Below are 23,622 nucleotides of genomic sequence, written 5' to 3' on the forward strand. Positions count from 1 at the left end.
CAAAACAATTTGGTACTGGCTAAGCAACAGAGAGGAGGACCAGTGGAATAGACTTGGGGTAAGTGACCTCAGCAAGACAGTCTATGATAAGCCCAAAGATCCCTGCTTTTGAGACCAAAATCCACTATTTGATAAAAACTGCTGGGAAAATTGGAAGACAGTATGGGAGACATTAGGTTTGGATCAACATCTCACACACTACACCAAGATAAACTCAGAATTGGTGAAAGATCTGAATATAAAGAAGGAAACTATAAGCAAATTAAGTCAACACAGAATAGTATACATGTCAGATCTTTGGAAAGGAAAGACTTTAAAACCAAGCAAGAGCTAGAAAAAAATCACAAAATGTAAAATAAATAATTTTTATTACATCAAATTAAAAAGGTTTTGTACAAACAAAACCAATGCAACCAAAATTAGAAGGGAAGCAACCAATTGGGAAGCAATCTTCATAACAAAAACCTCTGACAAAGGTCTAATTACTCAAATTTATAAAGAGCTAAACCAATTGTAGAAAAAAATCAAGACATTCTCCAATTGATAAATGGGCAAGGGGCATGAATAGGGAATTTTCAGTCAAAGAAATCAAAACTATTAATAAGCACATGAAAAAAGTGTTCTAAATATCTTATAATCAGAGAAATGCAAATCAAAACAACTCTGAGGTACCGCCTCACACCTAGCAGATTGGTAAACATGACAGCAATGGAAAGTAATGAATGCTGGAGGGGATGTGGCAAAGTTGAGACATTAATGCATTGCTGGTGGAGTTGTGAATTGATCCAACCATTCTGGAGGGCAATTTGGAACTTTGCCCAAAAGGCGCTAAAAGACTGCCTACCCTTTGATCCAGTCATAGCACTGCTGGGTTTGTACCCCAAAGAGATAATAAGGAAAAAGACATGTACAAGAATATTCATAGCTGCGTCTTTGTGGTGGCAAAAAAGTTGGAAAATGAGGGGATGCCCTTCAATTGGGGAATGGCTGAACAAACTGTGGTATATGTTGGTGATGGAATACTATTGTGCTCAAAGGAATAATAAAGTGGAGAATTCTATGTGAACTGGAACAACCTCCAGGAATTGATGCAGAGTGAGAGGAGCAGAACTAAGAGAACATTATATACAGAGACTGATGCACTGTGGTACAATCAAATGTAATGGACTTCTCCATTAGTGGCAATGCAGTGATCTGAACAACTTGGAGCAATCTACGAGAAAGAACACTATCCACATTCAGAGGAAAAACTGTGGGAGTAGAAACACAGAAGAAAAAACAACTGCTTCAATACATGGGTCAAGGGGATATGGCTGGGGATGTATACTCTAAATGAATATCCTAATGAAAACACCAACAACATGGAAATAGGTTTTGATCAAGGACACATATAATACCCAATGAAATTGCACGTGGGTGGGGGGAGGGGAGGGAGGGAAATAATATAATTCTTGTAACCAAGGAATAATGTTCTAAATTAACTAAATAAATTAACTTAAATTTTAAAAAAGTATGAGGTTCTTCAAGAAACCAAACAGTCAAACTATACTTACCATTCCATTTTTTTTATGGTAATAACTAAGTACTGGGAAGCGCCCACCATGACGAAATGTAGCCACTTTCTTAAGGGCCTCATCATCAATGCAGTTGGGCACAGTAACTATTGGAGGGTAGGAGGGGCAAACAGTAAAATCCTTATTGACATAGCTCAGCCTCCATTCATTGGTCTGTAAAATACAAATGAGGATTTTTCATACCTGGGCCAGAATCTTAATGGAACAAAATAAAAATCATCAAATGAGCTGAAAAAGACATGACAAATTCCCAATCCAAAACTCCATTTAGGAGAATTCCCTCCCATGTCTGCCTCAATACCCCTCAGGGAAGGGTCAGTCTCTCCCCCCCTCTAGAAACCTGTTTTCCAGCTAGATCTCTCTACTGACTTGAAAATTTTCCCTGTGCTGAGCCAGAATCTGTCCTGGTCACTTCATCTTACTAGTTCTGATCAAGCTTTCTATGCAAACACTGAACAAATCTTCTTTCCCCTCTTTCTACCTGGGCTCCTTTCAAATATCTGAAACTATCTTATCTCCAGTTAGCCTTCATATACTCAATCAATTGCTCCTCATAGGTCCTGGTGTCTTATTGCCTCAGTTTTCCATGTACCTCTAGGATACATTCTAATTTGTCAATGCCACTGTCAAAATGTGACATCCAGAGCTGAATATACTAATCTGATTGTTTAAATAATCAATTTTATGTTCTACCTGTTAATTTTTTTAAAGTATCTGAACAGATACTCAAAAATATGATAAAAATATGATATTTAAAAATATGATCAAGAAGTTAGAATTACAAGACCCCAAAATCAATTTAGGCTACTTTATCTGCATCTATAATTAATATTTTCTACTGATGAAATCCATCAAAAGGAGCTAGCAGCTAAAATACACACCAATCTTATAGATTTAGATCAGTAATTAAGAATGGACATGGCTATATTAAGGGAGTAAACATTTTATAGAGTACCTACTATGTGTGAAGCTGAACTAAATGCTTTATAAATATCATCTCATTTGATCATCATAACAAACCTGTGAGGTAGGTGCTTTTATTATCCCCATTTTCTAATAGAGGAAATTGAGGCAGACAGAGTAACAGTAACTTGTTCAGGGTCACAAAGCCAGTAAGTATATCAGGCCACATTTGAATTCAGACCCATTGCCCCATCCACTGTACCATCTGGCAGCCTCATATATTATCTTCCTTATTCATAATAGTATCATGTTATACAATATAGGTGTGCTGGGGAAAAAAAATTCTAAGAGCTCATTTATTGCAAAAGATAGTTATTGTAAGTTAAAATGGAAACTCTGTGGAAACTGAGAGCTCTTAGTTATAGGAGATATCACTAAAGATTAGTGGTTTCATCCTCAAAGAAAAGGATGAGGAAGAAAATGGGTAGGTAAGAGAAATAGTTTAACTACTGGATAGCCCACATCCTCCTTTGGTAGTCATACAATATAAGAGCACAGAGAAGGTCTCCATCACATTTGTTCTTAGTTTGAAGCCTCCAGTTGCTCATCAACTAAGTCTAAAGACTTAGGTCAGAGTGTGAGTATTCTGAAAAATTATATAAAATGGCACATAAAATATTCAGAATAAAGTTAACTCCCAATGGAAGGATATGTTAAGCTTCACTATTAGGAATTAATAGGCTTACTTCTAAATGACAAAGTTTTTTTCCTTATCACAAAAGTTTCTGAGGGTTTGGAGAAATTGATTTATCCTAATTTTTCTTAGAGGAATAAAGGTAAGTTTCAAAGGGCAGCATTTTGACCTTCAATTAGGCATGATTCTTGAAAGGTGACTTACAACTGAAGAGAAGAGCTCAAATTCTTTCTCAGGAAGAAACATATGCCAGCCATCTTCTACCACTTCAAACATGGGTCGGTAAAAGAAAGGATACATCAGCGTGATGGAGTCCAAGGTTGACAAAGCCTAGATGAAAACAAAGCAACATTTAAGAAGCTGGGGAAGCCAGTTTTACTTTTCATGGAAAAGATGTCACTGCTTATACTTGGCCTGATTCAACAATGGATTTGAAAAAACCAAAATAACAACAATAATGACAAGTTAATATTCATTTAGTGCCTTAAAGGTCTGCAAAGCTTTTTTAAAAATATATTATCTCATTAGATAATATCAAATGAGATAGATAAGGATTTATTTAATGTCCACTATGTGCCAGACAGTGTGTTAAATGCTAGGTTACAAGTAAAGGCAAAACAGTTCCAGCCCTAAATAAGCTAACAATCGAATGGATTAGACATGCAATTAGCTTTGTTCCTTCTACCCAACATACCATTTCCCAACTTTGTAAGTATTTGCAAACTATCCACTATGTATGGAATTCTCTCTATCTCAAGACTTTGGGGTTCCTTCAAGTCTAAGCTAAAGTTGCATAGTCTACAAAGAACATTTCCCAGTCCTCCTTAATCTTATTGCCTTCCCTCTGAAATTACATTTAATATTATGCTTGAGATAATAGAAACATATTTTCATTCAAAATAACTACAAAATGCCTCTCTCATTCCTTCTAAATTCTAGTGCCCTATCTCTGTTGATTATTTCTAAGTTCCCCATAGCCTGTCTCTACATAGGTGTTGCATGTTATCTTTCCAATTAGATGGTAAGCTTCTGGGAGCAGTGTCTTTTTTTTTTTAACCTTTTTCTGTATAACAGCACTTAGGACAATGGCTGACACATAGTGAGAGCTTAATGATCCAATAAATCCAAATTCACTATGTCCTGATAATTCAACCTAACAAAGTGCATATAGAGAAATAAAAGGAGAAAAATAACTGGATACTCACTGCTCATGGATATGTCATGCCAATATAATGAAAATACTATATAATTTACATTTATTGTTAATACCATATTACAAAAGGGATATTAAAAATAACAAAATTTATTTGGAAAAACAAAAGGTGTAGAATCTTAATAGATATAATGAAAAAAGAGAATTAAGGGGGCTTAGCATTATCAGATCTTAACGTATATTATAAAACTAGTCATCAAAACTACCCGATATCAAGAAACACAAGCAAAAAGTAGTAGCAATCAAAGATGGGAGTTTAACATTTGATAAACTGAAGAATATTAGTTCCTGGGGAAAAATCTTTTTGATAAGTATTCTTGAGAGAAAATTTTAAAGTAGTTTGTCAGAATAGAACATCATCTTATTCCCAATTAACATAGACCTAGAACTGGAAGAAACTCTAGAGGTAATCTAGTGCCTTCCCCTAATTTTCAGATGAAAAAACTATGACCTAAAGCAGCCAGAAGACCAAATATAAAAGGTCATATTATGTAAAAAAATCATAAGAATATAACATCTGTTATTGTTAGTGACCAGGATTAGGAAAATTCCTAACTAGGCAAAGGATGAAGGAAATAAAACAAATAATTTTGACTATATAAAACTTAAAAGCTGTAGCACAAATAAAATTAATATGGAATTAGCAAATAAACTGTAGAAGAGTGAAAATGTTTGCACTGCATATCAACTGACCAACAAGTACTCATTAAGCATCTACAATGAACCATGCAATGTGCATACAAATGCAAGAAACAATCTCTATTTGCAAGGAATTTATGTTCCATCATAGAACAATAAGTATAGACAGAACATAAAGAAAATAATTACAAATATATACATAGTAGAGGATAAACACAAATAAATATGTACAAATTATATGTACAAATAGGAAAGGCACTAATAGTTGGGAGATCAGAAAAAGCTTCAAGTAGGAGAAAGTCAGTGGCTTTAGTTAAATCCTGAAGAAAGGAATTCTATGAGGTAGAAAGAGGAAATACAATCCAGGTCCAGGGGATAAGAAGGGCAAAAATATGGTAAAGGGAGATGAGTGTTGTATTTGAGGGTGATAGAGTATTATGTCTGAAGAACAAAGAGAAGGTCACTTTGCCTAGATTACAAAGGGTGGTAAAAGGAATCATTTATGTCTGGAAAGATAGGTCAGGGCTAGATTATGAAGGGCTTTAAAAATCTAAATAGGGATGTTTATATTTTCTCTTATAGGAAACGGGGAGCCATGGAGTTTTACTATGCAAGAAAGTGATATGGACATAACATGGGAAAATCCCTTTGGGAGCAGCATATAAAAGTCTGGAATGGAGAGAGATTTGCAACAGGCAGAACAATTAGGTCATTACAATAACCAAGGTAAGAGGTGAAGAAGGCTTAACTTAAGATAAGGTATCAATCAAAATAAAGGGTCAGACTTGAGAGATCTTATGGAGAATTAAATGGCAAGAGAGTGATTAGGGAGTTCAGGATATTGCCTAACTTAAGACTACAAAAGGACTGAAAAAGGAGTGCCTTCAAGAATTTGGCAGAGGGGTGGGTTTGAGTTGTTTTGGACTTTTAGAGTTTAGGCTAAGAGCTGGGAATACAAAAACAAAACAAAATAGAACCCTAAAGACAGTCCCTACTCAAGGAGGGCAGTCATGGGGAAACAATATGCAAATGACTATATAAAAACAAACCACATACAGGATAAAATCATCAGAGAGAGGGCAATAGCATTATAAAGGATAGGGAAAAGCTGATACTTTAGCTGGAACCTGAAGGAAGATAAGTAAAGACTGCAGAAATAAGGAGAAAGCATTCCAGGTATAAGGAAAAACTAGCGAAAAAGGCCCTAAGCCTTTAGATGGAGTGTCTTAAACCAAGAAGAGCAAAGAAGTCAATATCTTGGATTATAGAGTAGATGGTAGAGGGTGAAGGAGATATAAGGAATAAGATTGGAAAGCCAGGGGTTGCCAAGTTTTGAGGGACCTTAAAAGCCAAATAAGAAAATTTTATTTTTGATCCTAGAAGTGACAGGGAGCCACTGGAGTTTACTGAACAGGAGAGTGACTTGTTCAGATCTATGCTTTAAGAAGATCACTTTGAAAGCTGACTGGAAGATGGGCTCAACCAGCAGGCTATCAGAATAATGTAGGCATTAGGTGATGAGAATCTGCACTAGGGTGGTAACAGTGTGAGAAGAGAGAAGGTGATATATGCAAGAGATGTTAAGAAAATAAAAATTGGCAGGACTTGGCAACAGATTGGCTATGAGGGTAAGGGAAAGTAAGGAGGCAGAAGAGTGGTAAGGCCTAGGCGATGGGGGTTAAGTGACTTGCCCAGGGTCGCACAGCTGGGAAATGTCTGAGGCCACATTTGAACCTAGGACCTCCCATCTAGGCCTGGCTCTCAATCCCCTAAGCTACCCAGCTGCCCCCCAAATGAAAGTTTTTTTTAAGGCTAAGGGAGACATAGACATGTTTGTAGGCAATAAAAAACAGTTAATAGTCAGGGAAAGTTTGAAGTAAATGGGAGAATGAAATTGATAGAGGGGGAAATCTGCTGGAGAAGGGTGATAGAATCAGATTACTTGTGTATATAAAGGCAAGAATAAGGGCTATCTTGTGAGCTATAGGTGAAAGAGAATATAGTGGTAGGAAGCATACTAGGTGATATAAGATGAGGGAGAAAAAGGTTGGTTAATTAGGATCAGCTAATTAATCAACAAGTATTTATGTAGTGCTTATTAGGTGGTAGGGCCTGGGGATACAAGTACAAAATAACTAAATAATCTCTACAAGCAAAGATCTTATATGATAATGAGAGAACCAAAGAAATATATAAGTATACACAGAATAAGGACCAAGAAATACAAAGTAATTCATTATAAAATTGTTTGAGAGGAAGGGCACTAGCAGGAAGATTTTCCAACTGCTGCAAGGAAAATTCTTTTTTCAGGTTTTTACTCTGATTAACAAGGAAAAATTCAAGCCAAAGAGAACTAAAGGGTTTATTAAAGTATGTGAAGACAGCAATATGTTGACAGGCCGATAATTGTATCAGTAATAGCTTCAAGATTTTTATTTTGCAAGTTTTTATTGCTAACTTTGTAATGAGATAAAGACAATTTGGGACAAGTGTGTATCAGTAAAAGGGTATGGGCCATTACAGCTCAATTCCTCCCCAAAGTAGCAAGTACATGACAATTTCCAGGTACAGACTGGTAGGGAACAATTTGCTATGTGAGGAATATAGGGTAATACAAAGCTACAGATTTGAGTGCCTTCTCTCCTCATCACCAATAGATAAGCAGGTCCGGGAACACTGCATCACTGAGTCAGCCTAACTTTTGTGAACTTGGAAATTACTGCACCCTAATTAGACATACTTTAGGGGAAGATAAAGTTGTAAACTCCTGATTGAACAATGAAGGTACTTAACTCATACCTTATAGTGAAACTAAAACTTGAGCTAAGTCTATTTTTAGATCTAATACAAAAAAGTGTTAAGTACCTACAAAAGTTGAATTAATCACAAAAAGGTCAAGTAACTCACAAAAGATAAGCTTAACAAAGAAGTGTGAACACACCTAGCAGATTGGCTAACATGACAGTTATGGAAAGTAATGAATGCTGGAGGGGATGTGGCAAAGTAGGGACATTAATTCATTGCTGGTGGAGTTGTGAACTGATCCAGCCATTCTGGAGGGCAATTTGGAACTATGCACAAAGGGCGATAAAAGAATGTCTACCCTTTGATCCAGCCATAGCACTGCTGGGTTTGTACCCCAAAAAGATAATGGACAAAAAGACTTGTACAAAAATATTCATAGCTGCGCTCTTTGTGGTGGCCAAAAATTGGAAAATAAGGGGATGCCCATCAATTGGGGAATGGCTGAACAAATTGTGGCATATGTTGGTGATGGAATACTATTGTGCTCAAAGGAACAATAAAGTGGAGGAATTCCATGTGAACTGGAACAACCTCCAGGAAGTGATGCAGAGCGAGAGGAGCAGAACCAGGAGAACATTGTACACAGAGACAAACACACTGTGGTATAATCGAATATAATGGACTTCTCCATTAGTGGCGGTGTAATGTCCCTGCACAATCTGCAGGGATCAAGGAGAAAAAAAACACTATCCAAAAGCAGAGGACAAACTGAGGGAGTAGAAACACCAAGGAAAAGCAACTGCCTGACTACAATGGCTGAGGGGACATGACAGAGGAAAGACTCTGAGCGAACACTCTGATGCAAATACTAACAACATGGCAATGGGTTCAAGTCAAGAACACATATGATACCAGTGGAATCACGCGTCGGCCACGGGGGGTGGGAGGGAGGAAAAGAAAATGATCTTTGTCTTTAATGAAAAATGCATGGAAATGATCAAATAAAATACTATAAAATTAAAAAATATATATATAAAAAAAAAACAAAGAAGTGTGAAGTACCTCAGAAGATATAATCTAACCAGAGAAGGTGAGAACTAAAGAGTGGACAGTCCTGGAGAAAATCTAATCAAAGAAGGTGAGAAGTAAAGAATAGGCAGTCCTGGAGAAAGTGTCTACTGTGATTGGTAGACGTGAAAATTTAGGGGAGGTGACATAAGAGAAAATTTCTTTAAAAGGAGGCTAAAAAAGTCAGTTCAGGCAATTGAATTCAGTTCAGAGTGCAATTAGATTTTGAGTTCAGTTCAGCTTCCTTCTCTCTCTCTCTCTCTCTCTCTCTCTCTCTCTCTCTCTCTCTCTCTCTCTCTCTCTCTCTCTCTCTCTCTCTCTCTCTCTCCATCCTTTCCTTAATTCCTTCTCTCTATATTAATTAAAATCACCATAATTCCCAGCTGACTTGGGTATTTTATTATTTGGAAATTTTCCCTGGAGACCAAATTAATTTAGATTTAAGTCAAAACACTAAAATTATCACTACACTTTCAATACTACCAATGATTACAATGATGCAAACGAGAAAGAACTGATACATTATCCATTTTTGGCTCAAGACTGTGATCAGTCAATGTGGCCACCAGCCTACCAGGCAAAAAAGACCAACATTTCTACTTGTTATGATTATGTTTTCCATCCCAGCATTGTGGAAAAAAAAATTTTTTTTTCACCATAATCTGATATTGAAAAAAAAAAAAACCTAAAACCATCCTGTACCTGAAATGGTGATACTTAATACTCAATGATCTAGAAAATTCTCGACAGAACATGCACACTGTTACCAAAGATTTCTGAAACTATCTAAAACGTGTGTATTCCTTCACTTACTACACTCTGTCTTGTTGATTCAGGGTTCTGACATAGAGAGAAAAAGTAGATAGAAAAATAGAGGAAGGAAGAAGAGAAGGAGAGATACAAAGAAGGTTCAGACAGAGCTATGCATGATCTTCATTCATTATGATGAAAAAGATTTTTTTATAGAAAGTAGAGTATTAAGCATTACATCATTTTAAGAGGTTTTGCTTTCCCATAAAATACTGTTTGTGAAATTACTCTACCCAAAACATTTCTAGGGCTCCTCTATAAACACAAGCAAATTGAGAAAGAGTGACAGCTAATCTATTCTGAGTAACTTGGGAAAAGGAAAGTCTGGGTCATTCTATCATGATATTACAAAGGCTTCTTTGCTCTTCAAAATAAGGAATAGCTCAAGGTTTTATTATGACCATCTGGAGAGGAAGCCTTCAAGGGTTCCTCTTATCTGAGTTTCAGCCAAACAATAGCTCCCAGCTGTGAGATTTGGACCTTGCCAGAAATCTCAGGCAAACTTGCAAGCATGTCTTTTATGGCTCCTTTTCTCAGTGGGTCTAAATTGTCCTAGGTTCCTCCATAATGTCTATATAATTTTTTAAAACAAATTTGAAACATACTTAGACCAATCTGAAAAAGAAAAGACTTAAAGCCCAACTCATTCTTTTCAGCACTATGATTTAAGTAAGGTAGAGGCCTTAATGACTTCAGAATTCCTTCCCAGATTTACAGTAATGGATGTAGCCAAAATATACAACTGGTTTAATTCAATGTCTATGGCTGATAAACTGATTAGTATATGGAGCTTAAGACAGCCAACATAATGGGATCCTTATGAGGAGGTATTACAACCATGGGTCTGTGAACCTTAAAAATTCTCAGACCCTACTTCATAAGGTTGGATTGTGAACCTTAAAAATTCTCAGACCCTACTTCATAAGATTTGGTTAAGACCATTCCCCATTTTAAACAATGAAGGAACTTAGATCAGGAATGTAAGAACTCTACTCCACCCCTACTTGGGCATGCCCTAGGGGAAGATAAAGTTGTAAACTCCTTACTAAACAATGAAAAATACTTAAACCCATACTTATAGTAAGACAAAAGTTCTTAAGCTGTGCCTATTTTTAGATCTAATACAAAAGGGTGCTAAGTACCTATAAAGGTCAGGCAACTTGTGAATTTACAAGGAGCAAAGAGGTGACAACTTACTCAGGTTTTCTGGTGTGAACTTAATAAAAAATTTAAGCCTTCTTAGGTATGAATTAAGAATGGTCTGTCCTTTGGAAAACGTCTACTGTGATTGGTAGATGTAAGAACTTAGGGGAGGTGACATAGGAGAAAATTCGCTTTAAAAGGGAGCTCAGAGAGAGCTGGGGACATTCAGATTCAGGATTCATCTGGTGAAAGCTCAGAGGAACTCTCTCTGGAGATGGAAGACGGCCAAAGCTGAGCTAGTCTCTCTCTGAACACTAAAATCTTTGCTTGGACAAATCTTGTGGTGAGTGGATAAAGGACTGACTAATCTTTCTCTTAGGGCTTGGGCCTGGGTTGGCCAGGGCTGACCTGGGCTGGCCTATCCTTTTCTCATTATTTCCTTTTCTCTCTCTGTCTCCCTTTCTTTAATTCCTCATTTGTATTAATTAAAATCTCTATAAAAACCCAGCTGACTTGGGGATATTTAATATTTGGGAATTTTTCCCTGGTGACCACCTTATATTTGATTTAAAAAACAAGACACTGTCTTGAAAACATATTTTCTGCGGTCACAATTTTAACAACCACTGTTATATCTACTGCAGCTTATGTCTTCCACTATTTTAATCATTATAGGTCACAAGCAGCATTCTTCAAATCCTGACACAGAGATCTTGCAAATGCATGTATGTTACTTATTACAAGGGAGAGCAGGCAATAGTGTAGATAAATAAATGCATATCCTATCTTAATACTAAAAAACCTCCTTATTAAAGGAAGATAGGAGCACATTTCTCTATAAAGATAACTGAATTGACTGAATTTGATACATTGACATTTCTTTTTTCTTTCTTTGTTAAGTGAACCTATTCTAGAAGTGGTGCAAACTATTCTAACTTGTAAAGGGTAAAGATTCAAATCTTGCTTTTGATCCTCCCTATAAGACCTTGGGGCAAGTGGCTTAATCTTCTGGATTTCACAAAACTGGGACACTAATGCAGTACTGGTGGAGTCATAAACTGATAAACCACTCTGAAGACAATTTGGAACTATGCCCAAAGGGCTATAAAACTGTGTGTATCTTTTGATCCTGTAATACCAGTCCTAGGTCTGTATATCAGGGATCACAAAAAAAGATAAAAGACCTACATATACAAAAATATTTATAGAAGTTCTTTCTGTAGTGGCAAAGAATTAGAAATTGAGAGGACGTCCATCAATTGGAAATGGCTGAACAAATTGGGTATATGTTGGTAATGGAATACTACTGTGCTGTAAGAAACGATAAGCAGGATGATTTCTGAAAGCTAGAAAGATCTATATCAGTGGTTCTCAACCTTTCTAATGCCATGACCCCGCAATACAGTTCCTCATGTTGCAGTGACCCCAAACCAAAAAATTATTTTGGTGGCTACTTCAAAATTGTAATTTTGCTACAGTTATGATTTGGAATGTAAATACCTGATATGCATTATGTATTCTCATTGCTACAAATTGAAAGGTTGAGAACCGCTGATCTATATGAACTGATGCAAGAGAAATAAGCAGAACGAGGAGAACACTATACATTGTAACAGCAATACTGTACATTGATCAATTCGCAAAAGACTTGGCTACAATTGGCAATACGATGATCTAGGACAATTATGAAGGCCTTATGATAAAGAATATTATCCACCTCCAGAGAAAGAACTGTTAAGAGTCAGATATAAATCAAAACATACTATCTTTCACATTAGTTTATTTACCATCTTATTTTGGGGTTTTGATTTTATGAGTATTCTCCTAAAAGAATGACCAATATGGAAGTATATCTTGCTTGGTAATACATGTATAATCCAAATCAAATTGCTTACTATTTCTGAGAGAGGGGAATGAAAAGAGGGAGGGAGATAATTTGGATCTTATAATTTTGAAAAATTGTTATTATACATAATTGGAAAATAGAAATTTTTGAATAAAAAAAAATCTTCTGGACCTCAGTTTCCTTACCTATAAAATGAAGGGATTGAACTGCCCCTGAGATTTTTTCCAGCCCTAGATCTATGATCCTATAAATTCACTGAATAATAACCACACAATGGATCTAAATGAAGATGCACCAGTTACATTTTAATGAGTTGTCCAGTTGTTAACAAAGCAATATTCCAATCCATTTAACATCATTGTAATTCCTCTACTCAATGTTACAGAAACTCCTTTTATTTAGCATAAAAATGTTGAATAGCAGTTTGCTTTTCCTGCCCCCTTTTAATATACAGGACAATCACAATCTTGACTCAAAATTTGGATGTAGATAATGGAAGATCAGGAAAAAAGTCAGTGCATTTCTAAAATTATTCAGAAAAATACAGCACCCATTATGTTAATTGCATAATTGGGTTACAATGTTTCAAATAGGCAATTTAAAAATCCTAAGTAGACCACAAGAATTGGTTTAAATGGCATATGTTGTGTGTGATCTCTCAGAACAAATTTTAAATGATTCATACTCCAGGTTCTTAAAAAGAGATAAGATAAATCAGGGGTAATTATGTGAACTTTAGATTGAGGAGGATGGCCTATGACAGACATGTACTAGCAAATGACAAATCAGAAACAACTGACAGACCCCTGGACTGTCCTAAGTCAAGCTTAAGTTACCATTGGTACATGTGAGACTCAGGAAAGTGATGTAAAAACGGTCTACATATTTCGCATCACTTCCTCTCTCCGGGCTCTTTTCGCAGAGAGGTGGCTCTGGTGGCAGCATGCTAAGAGTCTTGGCACGGCAGCAGCTATTGTCCGGGTTTGGCGATTAGTTTCCTTGATACAATACTGGGAGAAGCTTAGTAGCCTAGTTCAGGTGAGGCATCTTCACTGAGCTCTCTCAAGAGTTTAGGCTGATTCTTTTCTCCTTTACCTTCCAAACACTATCCTCTTAGGAAAGCCTCTAATCTTCTGAAAAAAAAAAAAAAAAACCTCACGGCAGAGGTCTTTGAACTCCCCCCGCACAGGCCAGGTGGGAGAAATCCTATACCCTTTCCCTCTCTCGTCTCCTTAATTCTTTCCCTCTATATTAATTAAACCACCATAAAATTTCCAAACTGACTTGGGTATTTTATTTGGGATATTCCCTGGCGACCAAATTAATTTAGATTAAGTCACAACCTTAAAATTACCTTTATAGTCATTCACTTTACAAAAAAAGATTGTTTTAATTAGAAAAGGATTCACAGTAAGTTAGCTGTTTAAAAAGCTAACAAACTCCCATAATGTATTTATGAGGTATCTTAGTCTGATTTACCCTTAACCTTCTAAGTCCGTGATGGCAAGCCTATGACATGTGTGTCAGCACTGACACATGTAGCCATTTTTTTATGACATGTAGCCGCATGTGGGCTCAGCGTGCCTCAGGGCCCACCTGGGCAGTAGTGCGCCGTGGCCATGCCCCAGCCCAGCCTAGGGTGTGTGTATGTGGGGAGGGGGCTGCGAGCAGTGGGTGGCCAGGTGGACAGGGTATGTGGGGCTCCCATGGGATGGGGAGGAGGAGTACAAATTTAGGGTTATTTTCTTTTCCTCATATGATCACAATTGTTTATTCCAGTTTTGTTTTTTCTACTTTGCATTATTTCATACATAGTTTCTCCAGATTTCTTGATATTCCTGATAGTTGGTCCTAAATATATACAACTTTAAAAAACTTCACTATCTTCTATTTGAGTCAACTTCATTTCTAAACTTGTTCCTCCCTTGTCTCTATTCAGAGAGTCATCACTTGTAACAAAAAGAGGGGAAAAGAGCAGTTATATAAAATAAACCAATGCATAAACCAAGCCTCAATGTATAGGCAATACTGCCAATACAAAATTGCCTACCTCTTTAAAAAAAGGACAGAAGTGCATTTTCTCCTCTTTTCTTCAGGATCAGCCTTTTTCATTATAATTATGCTACATTTAGTTTTGACTTAAAAAAAAATTTAATTATAATCATTGCGTATGTTTTCCTGATTTTGTTTACTTCAATTTGCATAATTATCATTTAACTAACTGCTCCTCTGGAGTTTTTCATAGTCATTGCTTCTTTTGGTCAAGTAATATTTTATTACATTCCTGATCAATGGACATCTACTTTGTCTCCACAAAAAAGCTGCTATAAATATTTGAGGGTATATGGTACCTTTCTTTCTATCTCTCACCACTTAGCCATATAATACTAATGGAATCTCTATCTGGATGTGGGCATTTTAGTTATTTTCACTACATAGTTCTGAATTGATTTCTAGAACGGTTGAACGAAATCAAAGCTCAACCAACTAATAGTGTGTATGTCTGACAATGTGACAATTTCCATCTTTTGTCGACTTTAATTTCCTGGCTGTGAGATAAAACCTCAAAATTATTTTGATTTATATTTCTTCTCTTATTAGTGTTTTGGAAAAGTCTTTCATATGATAATAGTTTACAGTACTTTTTCAGAACTGTGTGTTCAATATCCTTGGCAGCTTAAACCATTGAGGAATGATCTTTGGTCTTAGGCATTTGTGTTTATTTCCTATCTATCTTGGATTTTTTTTTCACTTTAAACATTATTTTATTTGGTCATTTCCAAACATTATTCATTGGAAACAAAGATCATTTTCTTTTCCTCCCCCCCACCCCCTTCCCACCACCTCTCCCATAGCCGACGCATGATTCCAGTGGGTATCACATGTGTTCTTGGTTCGAACCCATTTCCATGTTGTTGGTATTTGCATTAGAGTGTTCATTTAGAGTCTCTCCTCAGTCATAACCCCTTAACCCCTGTAGTCAAGCAGTTGCTTTTCCTCGGTGTTTTTACTCTATCTTGGATTATTAATTCAATATCTCCCTTAACACAGAGTTTCCTCCAAACCATTTCATCTTTCTTTACTCCCCTACCTCCCTACTCTCTCAGCTGAGAACCAGAAAAAAATTAAGCCATTTACCAAGAGCTTCCTCTTTTCACTTCCTTACCTCATATCATCTATATATCTTCGGCCATTATTTCCTCCATTCCTGTCTTACCTAATGAATGCCTTTCTCTACGCCAAGGCAAACTCCTCTACTTGTACAAGTGATCCCATTCCCTCCCATCTTCTCTAGTAGATTGTTCCCTCTCTATCATGTCATCCCCACTCTCAGCCCTTATCTTCAGTCCCCCCCGCCATACTGGCTGCTCCTGTTGCTTCCAAACATGCCTATATCTCCCTCATCCTCAAAAACTTCTAATGTGATCCATTTGTCCCCATTACCCACATTCTCATAACTCACCTCCCTTTTATGGTTAAACTGGAGAAGGCTGTTGACAAAAGATGCCTTCACTTCTTTCTTTCTTTCTTTCTTTCTCTCTTCCTAATTCTTTAAAATGTTTTCCAACCTTGCCATTTAACCAAAACTACTCTCTTCAAAGTTACTAACAAATTCTTAATTGCTAAATCTAATGGCCCTTTCTCAATCCTCATCCTTCTTGACCTCTCTGCAGACTGACATTGTCAATTACCATCTTCTTTTTGATACTTTTCTCTAGATTTTCTTGACACCACTGTCTCCTAATTCTCCCCCTATCTATCTGAGTGCTTCTTAAGTCTCCTTTGCTTTTTCATCGCCTATGTCATAATTAACTGTGGTGGTCCCATAGGGTTCTGTCCTGAGTCCTCTTCTCTTCTCCCTCTATACTATTTCACTTGTTGATCTCATCAGCTCTCTTGAATTCAATGATCACTTCTATGCTGATGATTATAAAATTATTTATCCAGCCTAAATCTCTCTGTTCATTTCCAGTCTTGAATCTCCAGTAGCCTGTTCCAGGTCATTGTGAACTTTAGATTACTCTACCCTACTTAGTCTAACAAAATCAGGAATGTCTACACCCATACTTAAGGATTAAGTATCTAGGAGGATGGCCTATATACATGTGCTAGCAAATGACAAATCAGAAACAACTGACAGACCCCTGGGCTATCCTAAGTCAAGCTTAAGCTACCATTGGTACAGGTGAGACTCAGGAAAGTGATGCAAAATCGTCTATATATTTCGTGTCACTTCCTCTCTCTGGCCTCTTAAGGCACAGAGGTGGCTGGTGGCAGCTTGCTGAGCGTGCTAAGTGTTCCGGCATCTTGGTGTGGTAGCAGCTATTATCCAGTTTGGCAGTGAGTTTTCCTTGATACTATACTGGGAGAAGCTGAGTAGCCTAGTTCAGGTGAGGCATCTTACTGATGTAAAAAATAGACTCGAATACAGGACTACAATCCTCACAAGCCTTTGCTCCACTTCCCCAAAATGCTTTGTAATCTCACGGGAATTCTGAGGTGGGCCAAAATCGAGGAAGGATTTAAGCTGGTGGCAAAGGTTTTTGGGGCTCTTTTTGGACTTCCGTTTTGGAGCAGACGCGTCTCTTCCATGATGTGAGGTTATTTTGTCTAGGCCTCTGGCCTAGGCACATGTTTCTTACTTGTATATTCTTTAATCCTTAATCTTTAATAAACCTTTAAAAATATAATACTCCTTGCAGAGAAAAACTAATTTCTACCTGCCTCAGTCTCCCCATATTCCTAAATTTTAACTGTTACAGTTTTTGGTGACCACTAGATTGGATGAGAACTTCTCAAATTTTTTAACCTAGATAATGATTTTTTTTAAGTCACTATCTCCAAGATGCCTTTTAGAAAACCATCTTGATCAGCTCCTGCCTGCAGCTCTCTCCGGCTCCTGCTTCTGCTCCTGGCCTCTCACCTGGTACCCGAGCTCCCAGCCCTACCCACCCCGGCGGTCTGTCTCTCATCCATCTGGCCTCCGACCCAGACGGCTCATCACCCAGATCCTTGGAGCAGATCACTCAGGACTCATTTCGAACAGCTGGTAACAGTATTGGCCACGTGGGCAGAGGGGAGAGACGAGAAGGAAAGGAGAATGGGCAATTTTCCCTTAGACTAAGCCTCCAAGTGGGCGGGGGTATTGACTCCACGTGGGTAGCCTGGGCTCCACGTGGACTGGGGCAGGAGGAGGTATCAGAGCAGGGGGAGAGAGCAAGGGAGAGGAGAAGAAACAGATTTTTCAAACAGAAACTTAAAAAGCAATGGGCTGTTTAAAAGGATATCTTTTGACTCTTCTGGTAATTTCATTGATTTTACCTGCCTGTCAGGGAGCAGATTCAGCCCAAAGTTTCAACTTTAACTTTGATGGGGCAAATGGGTGGCTCAACGAACTGGGAGTCAGGCCTAAAGACATTCGGTCCTGGGTTAAAATCTGGCCTCAGATTCTCCCCAGCTATGGGGCGCTGGACGGGTCCCTTAACCCCCATTGCCTAGCCCTTACCACTCTGCCTTCGGACAGTAGACATTTAAATGGATAATTAATTAAAAGAAAACAAAAACAAAACAAAAAAACACACACCTAAGGAACTTTAAAGACTGGAGGTTATGATTTTAAGGCTATATTCTAAGGCATTTCAGACTCCAATGGTTTATAAAAAATCTCTGTATTTCTATTGCATTTTTTGTTATGGTTTAACTTTGTGATTTTAAGTTCATATATTACTGGATTCAATATTATTCTGCTTGAACTGAAGGTTGATTGAATTTATTTTGAATGTACTGAGTTTTGAAATTCTGTTGTTTTTCCCCTATAACTGTGCTGAACAAATATTATTGTAATTAAGCCCATATGAAAAAAAACAGCCTTTCTATTTTGACTTTGTAAATTATCACATAGATGGACTTCAGGACTGGTTATAATTGTAGAACAACCTTGGAAAATTTTAATGTGCTAAATACCTCAAATGATTTGATTTTAAGGGTTTTTTAAATATGATTTTTGGAATTTTTTTTTTAACAATCTGGTTATTTTTGCCTGCCCCTACCACGAGGTTAAGGCCCATTCTAGTAGCTGAAGTAAAATACATTTTATAAACCCCCAACCTTCCCACATGTGAATGGAAGTTGGGCAGTTAATCTCAGGGCATTTGTATCCCTATAAGCCTCCAAAAAAGGAGCAACCCTTTATTTATACTCTTCAGCTCACTATTTAACTTCCACCAGAATGATATATATAGATTTCTTGATCATGTTCTTAACCCAAGATGAGTTTTACTTTGTTTAAAAATATGTTTATTACCAAGGTTGAAGGATTGCTATGTTTGTAAAAAATTGTGACAAATGTCCATCAATTCATAGGTTTAAAAATGTCATACAGCAACTTATGTGAAATGTGAAAGTGTGTTTGTTTGCTATTGTAATTAATTGGGCTATTGAGAATTTTGGGGATATTGATAACTACATATTTGTACTACTGTATTTTTAAAAATGAAAAATTGTTAACCTTGTTCAATTCATTTGCCTTCTACTCACAGTGATCATGGCCAGATATTAAGAGGAAATGGATCTCATTTTTGGTGAGAAATCCTTGCATTTTATATTTTCTCAGCTGACAGTGTGTCAATGATTATAAGCTATATTTTTGAATTTTAAAGCTCTTTTATTATTATATTTTTCTTGCATGTGCAATATACTTTTTCAGTTTTTTTTTATTATTTCTCTCTCCTTTTTATATTTGAAGCACATGTCACCAGCATTAAGTTTTTCTTTAACCTTTTGATTTTTCAGTGCTACAAGTATGAAATACATTTGCTAATGCATGCCCTATTTAAATAAATTATGGGACTTTGCTTAATGATTCTGTCTGATTCCAGGACAAGATATGCACAAAAGAGCCACTGCATAGTGCCAATAGAGCATAAGGTCAAAGAGACCAACCAATCCTGGTGAAATTGATGTCGCTTTGAGCCTAGACAAAGAGGACTTGAACGTGTTTGGGGTTCGAGGTTGCGGCTATTTAACATGTGTTAAAAGCAGGTCTTCTTTGTTCCACATTCTACCAAGTACCTCAAACTTCGCTCCCGGAACCTTGGCTTATATACTCTGGTCCCCTTTTCTGCCTCTCTTCGTGTGGTACCTTTCTGTAGTCCTGGCTACTGACTGGGTAAATGTGTCATTGCTTAGATCATTTTAATTGGGCCCTGATTCAAGGACCTGTTACAGATTTATTTTTCTTCTACTTGGAATTTTTACACATAAGATTTTGCTAGTCTATATTTTCATCCAATATTTTCTTTTTTTATTTGGATTTTTCTGATGTCTTTTTAATATCTCTTCCCAATTGGTTCATATACCTCATACCTCAGCCATGCATCCCTAAGTGATCCCGGTTTTTTAATCACCCTCTTAACGGGGAAATGTAAAAAAAAAATATTATTTAAATTGCAAAGTTTAAATTCCTTTTAAGAAGAATTTTAGGTAAAGAAGATGCTACCTCTCCGAATCCAGAAACTGAACTATTTAGAGAAGCCACCATGAAGAAGCCTCCAGACCACAAGTTGCACAAAATTGAACTTTGGGTGTGGTTGATAGAACATTCATTTGTATCTGTACTTTCATGCCAAAGGGGACTGCCCCCTAACTGGCTTTTTGTCAATGCGTTCAGCAATATTGGGTTTGTTTGTTTTTTTTCTCTTATCATCAAATTATTGTAATCTTTAAATTGATTATGTTTTCATGATCCTTTGGAAAAAAAATTAATTTTTTTGCAAACGATCAAACGGGGGAATGTAAAAAATAGACTTGAATACAGGACTACAATCCTCACAAGCCTTTGCTCCACTTCCCCAAAATGCTTTGTAATCTCACGGGAATTCTGAGGTGGGCCAAGATCGAGGAAGGATTTAAGCTGGTGGCAAAGGTTTTTGGGGCTCTTTTTGGACTTCCGTTTTGGAGCAGACGCGTCTCTTCCATGATGTGAGGTTATTTTGTCTAGGCCTCTGGCCTAGGCACATGTTTCTTACTTGTATATTCTTTAATCCTTAATCTTTAATAAACCTTTAAAAATATAATACTCCTTGCAGAGAAAAACTAATTTCTACCTGCCTCAGTCTCCCCATATTCCTAAATTTTAACTGTTACACTGAGCTCTATCGGAGTTTAGGCTGATTCTTTCTCCTTTACCTTCCAAGCACTACCCTCTTAGAAAGCCACTAATCTTCAGAGACCTTGTGGTAGAGGACTTTGAACTTCCCCTGGCACAGACCAGGCAGGAGAAACCCTACACCCTTTCCCTCTCCCGTCTCCTTAATTCCTTTCCTCTATATTAATTAAACCACCATAAATTTGATAACTGATTTGGGTATTTTATTTGGGATATTTCCTGTTGACCAAAATTAATTTAGATTAGGTCACAACCCTAAAATTATCCTTATATCACAAACAGGATACCCCACAGACATAATTAAGTCAATATATCTAAAACTGAATTCATCATCTACCGATTTAGGGAGAAAAAATTCTTCCCCTCTTCTTAACTTCTCTATTGCTTTTGAGGATACCAACATCCTCTTTTAGTCACACAGGCTTATAACATAAGTATTGTCTTAGACTCCTTTCCACAATATTCAGTCTGTTCAGAAAACCTGTTGACTTTATCTTCATAACATCTCTTGTCTATGTCCCTTTCCTTTGATACTGCCATCATCCTAATGCAAACTCTCATCATCTCATGCCTGGACTACTGCAATGAACTGCTGGCTGACCTAACTGGCACAAGTCTCTCCCTACTCCAATCCATTCTCCATCAAACTGACAAATGATTTTCTTAAAGCACAGGGCTGACTATATCATCCATCCCAACCTTAATAAATTCTCATGGTTTCCTACCATCTCCAGGATCAAATATAAAAAACTTTTCCATGTCTGAAAGTCCATCATAACTTGGTTGCCTTTCCATCTTTCTTATACCTTATGTCAGTCTATATACTCTACAGTCCAGTGACCTTACTGTTCCTCAAAAAAAAAAATCAACTCTGTGCATTTTCAATGGCTATGCTCCTTCCCTAGAATCTTTTCTCTCCTCGTCTCCAACTCTTGGCTTTCTTCAAGTCCTAGCTAAAATACTATCTTTTATAAGAATCCATTTCCAAATTCTCTTAATTCCAGTGCCTTCCTACTGAAGATTATTTCAAATGTATATTCCGTTTTATAAATGTTTGCATGTTCTCTCTCCCATTAGACTGTGAGCTCCTTGAGAGTATTTTACCTTTCTTTGTATCCCAAGTACTTAGCACAATGCCTCATATATTGCAGACATTTAATGCTTATTGACTGATCATATTTCATGCAAAAATTTTTTCCAAACAGCTTCATTTTTACACTGATTATATTTTGTTCATGCAAAAGCTTTTCAATTTCATGTTACAGAAATTACCAATTTTATCATTTGTGATCAGCTTTTCCCTCTATTTTGGTTAAGAATTTCCTTCCTAGCCATAACTATAAAAGAGGTATTTGATCTATCTGCTTGCTGATTTATGGTCAGACCATAAACATTTAGGTCAGACATACATTTTGACCGTATTAATTTATTTTAGTATTCCTGTAATGGAAATTTAAGCTGTTGGTTCCTGCCCCCTTCCCCCCATGATTATTTTTACAACTTTTACTTTGTACTGCTAGAATGTTCTCCAAAAAGAATCTAAATCATCATGATTCTACTACCCAGGAAGGATACTTGCTTATTTCACAACCCTACCAAGACTAAATTTTCTTGCTTTTAATCATTTTTGTCAACTTGAAGCCAATTGCTTCATTTTAACAATATGGAAACTAAGATTCAAAGGGCAAGCAACTTCCCCAAATGAAAAAGTCAGTGCCAGAGCTGGGAATCCAAAAAGACTGATGGGGAATTTTCAATTGTGATGAAAACCATTAAAACTTCCTAGAAACCAATAATTTCTAGGAATATGATTATAACACTGAATCAGGATTAGAAACGAGTTAAATTCTGAACTTTATAAAGAAGAATACATTAGACTAAGATTTTTTGCTGTTTAAGTCAGATAGTAGGACCTCTATTATTTGCAGTTGACAAGAATGTAAGTAAAATTTCTATTTTCTTAGTTCCTTAACCACAGCTTCTTTGACAGAGTTCTTACCTCAATAGAACTTGCAATATTCAAGCATTCCTCCATTCCAGGAATATCCAACTGAATAATCCGCAGATCTTTGCATTTTATGATTATGGTGCCCAATGATCCCACAAACCTGAAATATAGTATTCCATGTTCAGGGATGAATAGAAACATTTTAGGTAGAAAACTCTAAACTATGAAAAAGTACTAATCTAACTATTTAAGACTACCAACAACTAGATACAATAAAATCTAAGCTCAGATTAATTGGGGGAAGGGAATCCATAAAGTGTGAACTAAAAAGTATTTTCAAACAAATATTTTGTTACTTTAATATATACACAGTAATTAAAATTAGACTAATACACCTAGTAGATATCATTAGGAGATAAGTTTAAAAATAGATGAGAATGACTCACCATAATTGTTTATTCCTCATACTTCCAAAATTCAGTAGCCTTCTTCTATAATCTTATTTATATTACTTGCACTTTTTTTTTTAAACCTTTACCTTCCTTGCCTTAGAATTAATACTATGTATTAGTTCTAAGATAGAAGAATGGTAAGGACTAGGCAATGGGAGTTATGTGACTTGCCCAGGGTCACATAGCTAGGAATTATCTGAGATCAGATTTTGAACTTAGAAGGTCAATAGGCCTGGCACTCAATCCACTGAGCTACCCAGCTGCCCCTATTACTTGCACTTTGGAAAAATTATTTAATAAAACAAAAATAAACTGAAGAAAGGCCCCATGTTTGTTATAAAAATCTAAATTAGAAGTGCAAATTAATTAAGTTTTTATTGTATTAGAATTTTCTTCTGACATTTCATGGTTTCTCTTTTA

General features: G+C 36.6%; 1 protein-coding gene across 1 annotated transcript in view; it reads right to left on the reverse strand.

Moving 5' to 3' along the window:
• The window catches only part of MTMR9 (myotubularin related protein 9), a 52,411-nt gene that overhangs the window by 22,721 nt on the left and 6,068 nt on the right, over positions 1-23,622 (reverse strand). Inside the window, exons 2-4 of the mRNA XM_001373496.4 lie at positions 22,802-22,910; positions 3,376-3,501; positions 1,554-1,727 (exon numbers count right to left, since the gene is read on the reverse strand). Coding sequence (XP_001373533.1) covers positions 1,554-1,727; positions 3,376-3,501; positions 22,802-22,910 — 409 coding nt within the window. The remainder of the gene's footprint in view (positions 1-1,553; positions 1,728-3,375; positions 3,502-22,801; positions 22,911-23,622) is intronic.

The sequence above is a fragment of the Monodelphis domestica genome, chromosome 1 (genome assembly GCF_027887165.1).
Source record: "Monodelphis domestica isolate mMonDom1 chromosome 1, mMonDom1.pri, whole genome shotgun sequence".
NCBI classification, from domain to species: domain Eukaryota; kingdom Metazoa; phylum Chordata; class Mammalia; order Didelphimorphia; family Didelphidae; genus Monodelphis; species Monodelphis domestica.